Genomic DNA, 13509 nt, shown 5'->3' with positions numbered 1-13509 from the left:
AGTTGGCAATTCATCAACTTCTGCTTCAGATAAATGATGCAATTGACAGTGATCAGCATGCGTTGGCGGTATTTCTTGATGTCGCCAAGACCTTTGACACAGTCGACCATCGTCTGTTATTAATGAAACTCCAAAAATATGGTTTTGCTTCAAAATCTTTAAATTTTTTAAAAACTTATCTTGCGGATAGAAAACTTGAATGTCATGATAGAATTCATGGTATCCGTTCGGAAAGTTTTTTGACAAGTTGTGGGGTCCCTCAAGGGTCTGTCCTGGGACCGACCTTATTCCTTCTATTTATAAATGATTTGCCTGAGGTAATACCACTTTGTAAAATTGCAATGTTTGCAGATGTTGTTATTTTTGCATCCCATGCTGATTTATCCATACTCTTTCATAATCTTAATAACACACTTTTATCTGCAGGGGATTGGTATGCCAGAAATTTACTTTCATTAAATGAGAAGAAATGTCAATATATGCTGTTCTCTCGATCTGGTTCTCAGAAAACTGAACAGTTTTCTCTTTATCTAAATGATAGGGTACTAAAACGTGTTGATAAATTTAAATATCTTGGAATTATTTTGGATGACAATCTGTCTTTCCGTGAACACGTGAAAACAATGTCTCTAAAAATCTCGCGAAATATCGGGATTCTTTCTCGTTTACCCCATTTTTTCCCAAGGAATATTTTAAAGACAATATATTTTTCTTTTGTTAATCCATATTTTCTTTATTGTGTTTCTGTTTGGGCATCTACTTTTCCTTCAACGTTTATACCTCTTCAAACTCTAGAAAATAAAGCCCTTACATTAATGTTTAATGTTAATAATACATCCTCAGTTAGCCTTCTTTATGGATCTTCTGGTTTCTTCTCTGTTCATCAACATCATTTTATTGCCATTTCTAATATTTGCCACAGTTATGTTTTTGGACAACTTTCACTAAATTTTCCAAGATTATTCCCGACAAATTCACAATTCCACAATTACCCAACATCTCATAGTTCTGATTTCTCTTTTGAAACTAGGCCAACTTTGCGCTCGGGATTTAGTTTGCGTCATATTGTTCCAAAAATTTGGAATTTAATCCCAATAGCTGTGAGAAATTGTAATGATAGAAATAAATTTCTGAAGTTGTTACGAAATCATATTGCTAGTCTCCCATAATATGGGAGACTGTTGAAGGTGTTGAAGTTTGATTTCCGAAAGAAGTGCAAATTAGTTTAAGCCGAAGTAATGACGATTTTTTCTTTTGTTTGTATTTTTTTTTTTTTTGTGATATACCACGCGCTTAAGTATGCCATTAGGCATTTGCGCTGTTTGTTTAAATGGTTTAATTCTTGTTGTAAATAAACATGTATCTATCTATCTATCTTAAAGAAACCAAAAATTGAAAGTGTGGCAAGACGTTAGTTTGAAATTCTGTAGTACGTCGCCTTCTCGTAGTTAATTTAATTTTAAATGAATCTTATAAATTATCAACAGAAAATAATTATATAGTTTTTTTTTCAAACTCTTCATTAAAAACAACGAAATATTGTAGCATTTACTGTTTGAAACTTTTTATGCAATAAAGCCGGAATTTTTAACTTACGAGTGGATGATCGTATATTAATGAATTTTGATATTTAGAAGGACCTCGTGTCTCAGAGCTCTTATTTTAAATCCCGACCGGTATTAAGCCTTTGATTTTCCTTTTAAATAAATCTATTGATGCTTAGAATTTTTCTAGAGCTCGTGCCATATGAGCTCGTCACAAGTGCAATATGAGCTCTTAGCTCTTGTTATAAGTCAAATTATTTTTTTTTTAATTTAACAAAATTTACTTAAATGAAGAAAAGATGAACTTGAGCGCAGCTGAGATTGGAAAACTTCAAAAAAGATTGAAAGATATTAATCCCTGAAACAGGTTACTTGGATCTTTCAACACAAATAAAATCTTTAGGGTTGCAAAATTTAACCCTTGTTTTAAAAGATTAATAAATAAAAAGTCTGAAGCATATCCATTGTGACCCCACCCCCTCCGCAGAAAACTGGACCCCAGATTACGATGTCTTGCTACTATACATAAGTGTTTTTAAATATTACGGAAATTTAGGCTTCTCTTCTCCATTGAAGAGCGTGTATTTGAAAAAGTGTGTATTTTTTTGGCATAAATACAAAACTAATTTACCTAATTTGCGGATCATAAATTTGCGAGTCAGAAAAGGATATCATCGTTACTCTAGACTATATAGTCGACATACCTCAATTTATATTCCTGAATTTTTTTTTCACTCAAACTGAATTAATTGAAATGCTGAATTACGTCAGTTACTCGAATTGCCGTTCAAAAATAGTCTTGAGATGTGTTATATGGTAGAGAACAGGTCTAAGCTGCTAGAGCTGTTCTGGCTATAAGCGACCTAGCGACCAAAGCTATAAGCGACCAAAAGCTGTTTACTATAAGCGACCATTATTAGCATTCGTGTTTTCTAGAATTGTTTAGAAGAGTAGTTTCTCTCTTTTATAGAATGTGGGGGCACTCGAAAATGAAGATTACAAGGGACATGCAATTGACAGTCAAAACAATATGTTAATGATTACCAGCTCTAGGATTTTGTACCTAAGAAATAAACAGGTAAGTTTCTTAATCGTTTGTTATTTTTATAGAAGAATAAATTTAAAATACGAAGCCTATGGGTTTTTTTTAGAACAAAAAAAAAAAAAAAAAATCTGAAAAACTGACATTAGTTAGCAGATATCGTCTTAATAATTTTTTTTTTTCTATTCAATATATTTTACATCTTGATGACGATAATAATGAATTTATTTGTGGTAATTCGAAAGGTGCTATGTTACAAGACGTTGCGGAAACTTAAAAATTAAAAAGGTATTTTCACTGTTAGCAATCGTCACTTGTTTCAACAAGAATTTTTTTTTTTCTCGAGTCTTTACAATATATGAGTATCAGTTGCCTTACTTTTCAACTATTTCTGCAAGCGATTAAATGTTCTACATCTGTATTTTTTTAGGGGGGGGGGGGCTACTGAAAATGAAAGAACTGTTTTCTTTGATACTAATTACCATTTGTTTGAACAAAGATTTTTTCAATTGCTTCATTTTCAATTATTTCCAAAATTGAGGAATGGATCTATATTGGTATTCTGCGGAGAGGGGGGTTAATCTACCGCTTTTTATGGCACTAGGTGGTTACCAAGTGATATATAGCGATCGCAAATTCTGTTGGTCTGTCGGTCCCGGTTTTGCTAGTTTATGCACTTCCAGATGTGGTAAGGTGATGAAATGTGGCAAGCGTATCAGGGAGCAGACCAGAAATATAGAAATATTCGTTTCCCCGATTCGACCATCTGGGGGGAGGAGTGGGGGGACTTTTAATTCGAAAAATTAGAAAAAAATGAGGTATTTTTAACTTACGAACGGGTTATCGGATCTTAATGAAATTTGATATTTAGAAGTATATCGTGTCTCGGAGCTCTTATTTTAAATCCCGAACGGATCCGGTGACATTGGGGGGAGTTGGAGGGACACACCTAAAATCTTGGAAAACGCTTAGAGTGGAGGGATTGGGATGAAACTTTGTGGGAAAAATAAGCACGAGTCCAAGACACGTGACTGACATAGCCGGAATGGATCCGCTCTCCTTGGGAGAGTTGGGCGGGCGGGTAATTCGGAAGAAAAATAGAAAAAATGAGGTATTTGTAATTTACGAACCGGGGATCATGCCTTAATGAATTTTGATATTTAGAAGGATCTTGTGCTTCAGAGCTCTTATTTTAAATCCCGACCAGATCTGGTGACATTGGGGAGAGTTGGAGGGGGAAACCGGAAATCTTGGAAAACATGAAAATTGAGGTATCTTTATCTTACGAATGGGTGATAAGATCTTAATGAAACTTGATATATAGAAAGATATTATGTCTCAGATGCTCCATTTTCAATTAGAATCGGATCCTGGGACATAGGGGGTTGGAGGGGTAAACAGAAATCTTGGAAACTGGAAATCTTGGAAACTGGAAATCTTGGAAACGTGTAGAGTGGAGAGATCGGTTTAAATTTGATGGAAAGAATAAGCAAAAGTTCTAGATACGTTATTGACATAATTGGAACGGATTCACTCTCTTTGGGGGAGTTGGGGGGCGTGTTAATTCGGGAAAATTGAGGTTTTTCTAAACTAAGAACGGGTGACTGTATCTTAATGAAATTTGATATTTAGAGGGAATTCATGTCTCAGAGCTCTTATTTTAAATCCCGACCAGATCTGGTGACATTTGGGGAGTTGTGGGGTTGGATTATCACAGTAAGTACTACAGGCTGCAGCCTGGCGTCTTTTTTTTTTCTTGATGTTCAACTCGTTTAATTTTAACTGTAAAGAAAAAGAATAAGAAGTTAAGTAGTGTATTTTGTGGGATTTTTCTCCTTTTTTTCTTTTTTTTAAAGGAAACTCATAAGTTAGAGAAATAATTGGAAGAAAAATCGGCTCATGGTCCAGATCCATTCCCTGGTAAAAAAAATATATGTCTAAAGCCTATGGTTTAGGTTAAGGGGAGTCGGATTGAGTCCTTCTGACTTGAGTGGTTCAAGTGCTTTTATTCTATTGTGAGAACAATGCTTGAATTTGGCATGAAGGGGTTTGATTTTTGCCGTAATCATTATAAGATTATCTTAGGGTCCCGGGAGGTTATGATTTGGCTCTAACTTTAGGCTAAAAGCTTCTTCTGCAAATTACACGATTAAATTTTAGAGGTCTCTATAATTGGAACCCATTTAAACTGAAAATTCAACTTTCTGTAGCTCTACATTACTACCACAAAAGAGATCACGAAGGGGGACTTTATACTACCTTTACTCCCCATGATTACGGACTGCAGTGGAATTTTTTAGAAAATATGTAAAAATATGCACATGCTCAGATAGTTATGTCCAAATTGCACATTTCTGGTGTCAAACCCCCTCCCTTCGAAAAAAAATTGGTTCCACCTAAATTTGTGGTTAAGTGCACCTGTGTATGATATTATTAGCTATCGCTATTATGTGTCTTCTCTTTATTGTTTAGATTCTTTGGTTCAAAGATGTGAGCAATCTTAAGAAAGTTACTACTATAGGAATCCAACTGGTTTTGAACTTTGACGACCGGTCGCAAGAAGAGTTCTTCTTTGGAAATGAACAGATGTCTATTGTAAGTTTGATTTAATCTCTCTCTCTCCCCCTCTCTCTCTCTCTCTTTCTCTTTCTCTTTCTCTCTCTTTTCGGCCATTACAGTTTACTATACAGTTGGGCGGATTTCAAAATAGGCAGAGACCTGATTCTTATTTTTGAGTGACACACAGCAGAAATTGATTTAATCATACAAGACAAAGGAGTGTGGCGCTCTAATAAATAAAAAAAAATGTAGCTAGTAAATAGTACCTGTACTAGGTTATAGTTTTGCATTTGTTTATAGTTTTGCTTATTTCATAGGTCGTGTGCTTTTTGTTTTTTCGCTATTTTGGCGACAATTTTTTATTGATTAAGTATGGATATTCAGGGGCTAGATTAGGAATGGTACCAAGTGCTAAAAAATCCTCCACAAAAAATAGATAACAAACTTGTTTAAACTTTAGATGAAGAAAAATAAGACCAGTTCTTCCATAAAGGCTGGTTAGCTGCTTAGAATGTCATGTTTTAGTGTCATAAAATCCCAAGGGAAAATATAGAAAAGACAACAAGTTGCTATACCTTGCAAGTCGAAGTATACGTCTTAATTTTTCTATATTTATCTTCTCATTAGTCTTTGAGTAATATTAAATGCGTAATCAATTTGAATTTGTTGCGGCATATTATTTCTTACTTGGCTAGTTGTACATCCAGATAATGGGAATTATGCTGTCGGTATACAATACACCCCCCCCTCGCTTAAAAAGCTATACATTATTGATGAATTTGTACGTTTTTACTTAATTATTTGTAATGATTATCTTATTAACTACATAGCTCCATATTGCAAAGAGTTTGCGTGATTGATAATGCAAATTGTTCGCAGTAAAAACTACCCTTGAGAAAATGTCCCAGGGCTTTACGTCACAAGTTGTTTGACTTAGTAAATCCAAAAACTTTGGAACAGTGTTGACACTATCTTAATTGATATCTATACGTTTTTTTGGAGTAATGCCAATCGGGGGAGAGGGATATAACTACCTCCTTAATGTTGACCAAAAAATGTTTGCTGGCCATTCCTCTGGCCGTCATCTTATCCTGCATTTGTGACCTGTATGATCGAATTCGGGAGTTTTGTGGTTATTAATAGGAGCTGACAGTTCAAATCAGTAGTATTATAGATGATATCGATGCACCGATGCTAAAGAGGTAGAATTTTTCAAATAGAGCTGTCATATGGGTACGTTGACTAAAGTATTTCTTGGCCTCTACAGTGCGTGCCACATGTATATATTATAAAATCATGGATCAGTTCGGATTCAGACACTTGTGTTTCGAGATCAGACACTTATTGCTACACCTATTTTACAAGTCACACCAATTAAATTGATTTTCTTCTTAATACACTGAAGAAATGCAGAGAATCGTCATACGCTAGTTGGTGTTAATGTTTTTTTTTACACTAGCGCCAAGTTTATCTGCTACCCTAGTCTTATCAGCTACCTCACTCGTTAGAATTGTCAACGATTTCCATAGTTTCTCATAATATTATCTCAGTCTAATTTAGAACGTATTTCGTTCAGAATGGTATTCCCCTCCTCCCCCTTGCTGGTCATAGGACTAAAACAGTTTTAAGGATATCGCCTTTGCGTATCGTCAGAATAACTCCCAGCTATTTAAGCGGCTCTTTTTCTATGGACCTATTGAACGAAACCTATGCTATTTGATTTGTTATATATATATATATATATATATATATATATATATATATATATATATATATATATATATATATATATATATATATATATATATATATATATATATATATATATATATATATATATATCTTAAATATTAAATTAAATATATATATATATATATATATATATATATATATATATATATATATATATATATCTATATATATCTATATATGTATATATATATATATATATATATATATATATATATATATATATATCTTAAATATTAAATTAAATATATATATATATATATATATATATATATATATATATATATATATATATATATATATATATATATATATATATATCTTAAATTATTTATCTCTGAATTATTTGTCTTTACTATTTTTATTGTTTGGTAAATGACGACTTATACTTATTGACGACACGACTGTCTGTCCATGGATTATTCTTTATGGTTGATTGTGTATGGCTATGCTGTTTGACCTATGTGAATGTATGGATGAGTAAGGTTAAGGCCTCATTCAAGTGCTGATCTATATTAGTCACTAATGTAGGAAAACAGTCTTCCTTTTCTCCTTCTGTCTTTCCTTTTTTTATGTGTTTGTGCTGTTGCATTGGTGATTTCTCTTTTCATTATATATATATATATATATATATATATATATATATATATATATATATATATATATATATATATATATATATATATATATATATATATATATATATATTATATATATATATATATATATATATATATATATATATATATATATATATATATATATATATATATATATATATATATATATTATATATATATACATATATATATATATATATATATATATATATATATATATATATATATATATATATATATATATATATATTATATATATATATATATATATATATATATATTATATATATATATCTTAAATTATTTATCTCTGAATTATTTGTCTTTACTGTTTTTATTGTTTGGTAAATGACGACTTATACTTATTGACGACACGACTGTCTGTCCATGGATTATTCTTTATGGTTGATTGTGTATGGCTATGCTGTTTGACCTATGTGATTGTATGGATGAGTAGGGTTAAGGCCTCATTCAAGTGCTGATCTATATTAGTCACTAATGTAGGAAAACAGTCTTCCTTTTCTCCTTCTGTCTTTCCTTTTTTTATTTGTTTGTGCTGTTGCATTGGTGATTTCTCTTTTCATTATATATATATATATATATATATATATATATATATATATATATATATATATATATATATATATATATATATATATATATATATATATATATATATATATATATATATATATATATATATATATGCTACAGATTTGCTATGCACAATGAGATGATTCATCAATGAATAATTGAATGAATCAAGACGAATAATCATAAAACTTCGCACGTAAAATGTACCGGTACTTGTTAGTTAAACTAAACACACTCAGGAATTACGCTTAGGTTAGATCTGAGAAAATCGGTTTCAAAGCCACAAAGACAAGTGACGGGTGATAAAATAAATGGAAAATATATAATTTAAGCTATATATTTGCACATGGGGGGGGGCTGTAAAATATTTGGACAGTGTCGAGTTAGAAAACAATTTTTACTTCATAATATGCAGAATGGATGTGGCTTCGGAGTTAGGCTATCGCATCTGAGGAAGAGGAATTGTAACCAACACATTTTGCATGAAGACCCGCTTTAATGAATCCACCCCCCCTAATGTGCACACATATAGATAAAATTACATATTTCTCATCTATTCTGTCGCTTGTCTTTGTGGCTATGAAACCGGTTTTCTCTGAACTAACCTAAGCGTAATTCTTGAGTGTATTTCATTTAACTAACAATTACCAGAGTGCCTTTTGGCACCTCGTTGGTAAATTTTTCTCGAAAACTGTCCTTGAGTAATATTTCTTAATTCAAGCTTCCTCTATTCTAATCTAGATTAACATATCTAAAGCCTATAATTTTCTTTCAGTGGATTGAAGAAAAGATAAACGAAGTTATGCAGTGATCGCTTATGAAACATTGACCTAGAATTTTGACGCACCGTTTTGGTTTTCTTTGATTTTATATTATTCGTTTTAAGAATGAAAATTATACAGCCTTCTTTATTTGTCAGATTTATTTCACTAATAATTTTCCCCAGGACTGGGGCAGACATGTAGCTTTGAAGCTAGCCTATTATATCTGAGGAGGAGGGGCACACATGCAACGTGAAGTTGAATTTGATGATCCAAGGCATGCAGTCTGGGTTGTTAAAATGCCCAGAATCCTCTTAAACCCCCATGAATTTTCAGATAAGATATGAGGTCGCATCAGGCCTCCAGTTTGCCTCATCTTGAAAAACTTCAAACAAATATTTCTACATGATCTTTGCTATTTCTTTCTAAATCTTTATTATATATATCGTTATCTATTACGTTATTGATACTTTAGGGCTCTAGTGTTTTGTTTTATTAATTCTAAAAAAAAAAATGCATATTCGTGACTCCATAGCTACCTAACCACAGTTCTGCTAAAACGCCAAGAATTTTATAGGTTGCACAATAGCACTGCCAGAGTAGAGAGCGATGTGGTCTCGTATCACTTTTTAATTTTTTCCCCAAAGTTGCTTGCTATGGAAGAGGTTGTCGTAAAAGCTCTGGATACGGCTCATTCGATTGGAAATTGAAAGTTCTAGTGCTATTTTCAAGAGTCAAAAGTGAATGGAGGTCAATAAGCTCCCTCTCCTGACTGATCTAATAACTGTGTTCAGGGGTTACACGACACACCCTCAGCCCCTGGGCAAGGGTTGTAACTTATTCAGGTTACTACTTATTTACATGTAGGTTGTAGTATTTGGGAGGGGGTATATTTGATGCTAGGCATCCGAAAAGGTTAACAGTATTAAATCTAATTTCTAATGGTCTGTTGAAATAAACATATTTTCATGTTGATTGTCAAAAGGGTGTACCTGCAATACTTCAGGAACGGCTGAGGATCAAAATAGAAACTTTCAGGATATGTTGAAAGGGAGCTGAATTAAATCAAAAGACATTATCTGCATCCAGGTATTTAGTTGATTAGCCTCGTTGTCGTTGAGTGAACACTCACCACACCAGGTTAGCCTCCGTTAGGGCCTCAACCAGCTTAATATCATGCCAATCCTTCATAAACTAAATGACAAGTTTTTTCAGCTGAAACTAAGGAGCAACATCAAAACTTAAAACGAACAGAAATTATTACGTATATGAGGGGGTTCGCTCCCTCGTCAACACTTCGCTGTCTAAGCTAAAGTTCGAATTTTGTTCCAATTCTTTAAGAATGACGCCTGAATCACAAAGGGTTTAATTAGAATAAATAGCTCCTGTGAAAGTATTAAAAACATCTTTTTATTCAATTTTTTTATTTAATTTTCATTATGTTTTTTTCATTTAATTTCTGATCATTTTTTAAATAGTGTTGAAAAATCTGGCATGAAAAATCTTCATGATCTTCAAAAATCTTCAAAAAAAAATCTTCACGAAAAACTCCCTTCCGCCATCAAAAATTCCTCCATGGAAAGATCCTCCCGTGTAACCTTCTCCTCCTTCCCCCCCTCCCCCAAAGAAAAAATCCCCCCGAAAACGTCTGTATACTTTCCAATAACCAATACTATATAAAAACAATGGTCTATGTTCACAATTTACATCCCTTCCCCGGGGACTTTGGGTGATTAAGTTCTCCTCAAAAAATGGCTATAAGATTTTTCGAATATGCTGAAACAAATCTCAAAATTTCGTTCGGGTGACTTTGGAGAAAAAGGAACGTGGGAGGTGGCCTAGTTGCCCTCCAATTTTTTTTTATAACTATAAAAATGGCACTAAGTCTTTTTATTTTCTTTCGAATGAACCCTCTCGTGATATGGTAAGACCACTGGGTCAATACGATCACCCCGGGGAAGAAAAAAAAACAAACAAATAACCACGCATCTTTTCCTGATCTTTCTTCTGGCAAAAAATACAAAATTCCACATATTTGTGTATAGGAGCTCGAAACCCCTACAGTAGGGTTCTCTGATAAGCTGAATCTGATGGTATGATTTTCATTTAAACTCATATCTTTGAATTCAGCATAAAAATCTGATTCTTTTAATGTGTCTATTGGTGTCAAAATTCCGCTTTTTAGAGTTTTGGTTGCTATGGAGCCAGTCACTCCTTACTTACAGTTCATTACCACGAACTGTTTGATCAAGTACAGATATGAAAACCCTACTATATTGTAGATTTTCTCTGGTATGTATATTGCCAATTCGCTGAAAATTAGTTCGAAATAGCTGACATGTCTATTATAGGGTATGTTCAGAAGCCTAAGGAGAGTATTGGAGGGGCTGTTCGGAAATCTTCATGCTAAGTGATCAATAATAACACAAGTAAGCAATTGCTCAAGTAAAACATCTCATATTGAAAATTTTTAGTTATTTTATGATTTCGTTGAGGTTTCCCTTTCGGATGTATTTCTTGGATGTTAATATTTTGAAATCTCTGTATGAGAGTTTAGCAAAGACCATACGCAATCAAAACAATTCAAGAAAGGGGCTTTTTTAAACGCAGTCAAGTGTTATTGTCACGAGACGCGATAGAAAAATCGCTGTTTTGACAGAGAATATAATGGATTTCGAAACCAATAAAACGGCTTGTGTTGCAAATAAACATCAGCCTATGAAATGTGTTATGACAGATCTAATAACAATCCGGATTGTTTTAAACCGACTGCGGGAACTCTCGGTTTACAATTGAAATAACAGTTGAAATGGAAGCTCTTAGAAGCGAAATACAATCTACGAGCAACTCAATCTGGGCTTTAGTCGAAAGTAACATCGCAAAAGAACTTTCGAAAGTAAAGTTAACTCCGACTGAACTTGAAAATATTACTCAGACTGTTTACTCATCGGTTATGCACAAAGTTAAGGTAGTTCTGGATAAAATCATTTGTCGTATTGGTGCTCTCGAGAAAAAGAAAATAGATTCCTACAAAGAGGAATTGCAAAAAGTACAGGAGGAAATGGATCTCATCGAACAAAATAATATATCTTCGTCTGTAATCGTCTATAACTTACCTACTGGGCTAGAAGTCACCAACCAAACTTCAAACCAAACTCAAACTGGGTGTGTTTTAAGTCTTGCTACGATGGCAGCTTGGGGTTCAAATAGGAAATTATGATGTCGCCGATGTTGAAATACTTGTGAAACCGAATGGTGATCATATTCCTCCGATCGAAGTAACCTTCAGAAGCCACTTACTTCCCAGGGAAATAATAGAAAAACGGTCAAAACTTCGCGGCACGCGTACTCTCATAACAGGAAGTTTAACAAAGCGACTTCAAGCAATTCTACAGGCCTCAAAAGATGTTTTTGAAACCAGAAACGCTTGGCCTAGCCAAGGACGTGTTTTCTTGAAGATAGGTGAAAATGTTATGCTATTTCAAAATTTGGCCCAATTACTATCGCTACCCCGGTCATTTGTGGTTCCTGGCGGCAACATAACAGGATAAATGTGCTGATCATAATGCTGGCTTAAAATTAAAAATGGGTAGACTCGAACAACTAGAGTCTCTTCACAGTTTGTTGACCTATTGAGTTTGAACATTCCCAGTCTTTGCAATGAGGTGCACGATGAAAACGGATATTTATACTTGAGCGTTAATTTTCAAGAAACCAAGTACTAGAAATCCAGTGATATCCTCGTTGCAAAATTGCCCAATACGCTAACAATTGCCAATTGCAATGTTTAGGGGTTATAAACAGCTATGGACAGTCTGTGTACAACGCTAATCGAGTCAAATTTTTCTTTTGACATAATAGGCCTGCGAGAGACGCTTATAACTGATGTATGTCCTATGTCTTGTTTTTAATTCAAGGGTATTCATTCCATTCTCTTAATCGTAATAGCATGCGAAAAGGTGGCTTTAGTAATTATGTACAAAGTGTTTTTTTTCTGTGTTGATATTAGATGGCGTGAAGGGCTACTTGAATCCCTTGTCATACGATTGTGCAAAGATGGTAGAAAGATATTACTTACGGTTGTATATAGACCTCCGAGTTCCACAGTAGCAGAGTCATTAGCATCTATAAAAATTTATGTAAAAGATTGGGATCCTTTAGGATGTCATCTGTTGTAGTTGGAGATTTCAACTTTAGTTTACCTGAATTGAATAATGTTGGGAATTTAGAATTTCTAACTGCTATGTTACTGGCTGATTTTTTACCTTCGATTACTGCCTCAACCCATGTAACTTCGTTTAGTGCTAACTTAATTGATAATATATTTTTGCCTCAAATATGGTATGAGCGATTGAAATTTTCGGGAGTGCTTGTTTCTCCAGGCTCAGATCATTTTTTAAATTATGTTGCATTAAGTCTACTCAAGCAAGAATTTGATAATGGCTGCAGTATAAGGGCAACCAGCCATAATCCTTGAAGAAAAGCATTTACATCCCTTGGTCCCCTACGGATCCCCGGGAGTTGATAGAATACCAAAAAAGGTATTAAAATCAATTTTTCGGGCTATTTGTCATATTTTTCATTTTTTGCTAAAACGTTCATTGAAAAAAGAAGTTGTTTCCAAACAACTGAAAAAAAGT

The 13509-nt window shown here is 33.4% G+C and overlaps 1 protein-coding gene across 1 annotated transcript in view; it reads left to right on the top strand.

Moving 5' to 3' along the window:
- The window catches only part of LOC136035017 (intermembrane lipid transfer protein VPS13C-like), a 48180-nt gene extending 39161 nt beyond the window's left edge, over window positions 1-9019 (top strand). The window contains exons 9-11 of the mRNA XM_065716600.1: window positions 2515-2622; window positions 5059-5181; window positions 8884-9019. Of these exons, the coding sequence (XP_065572672.1) occupies window positions 2515-2622; window positions 5059-5181; window positions 8884-8919 (267 nt within the window). The 3' untranslated portion in view covers window positions 8920-9019. The remainder of the gene's footprint in view (window positions 1-2514; window positions 2623-5058; window positions 5182-8883) is intronic.
- The last annotated feature ends 4490 nt before the right edge of the window (window positions 9020-13509 follow it).

This window comes from Artemia franciscana, chromosome 13 (assembly GCF_032884065.1).
Source record: "Artemia franciscana chromosome 13, ASM3288406v1, whole genome shotgun sequence".
Classification (NCBI taxonomy): Eukaryota; Metazoa; Arthropoda; class Branchiopoda; order Anostraca; family Artemiidae; genus Artemia; species Artemia franciscana.
The sequence above is the reverse complement of the archived record's forward strand: the minus strand, read 5'-3'. Positions and strand labels throughout refer to the sequence as shown.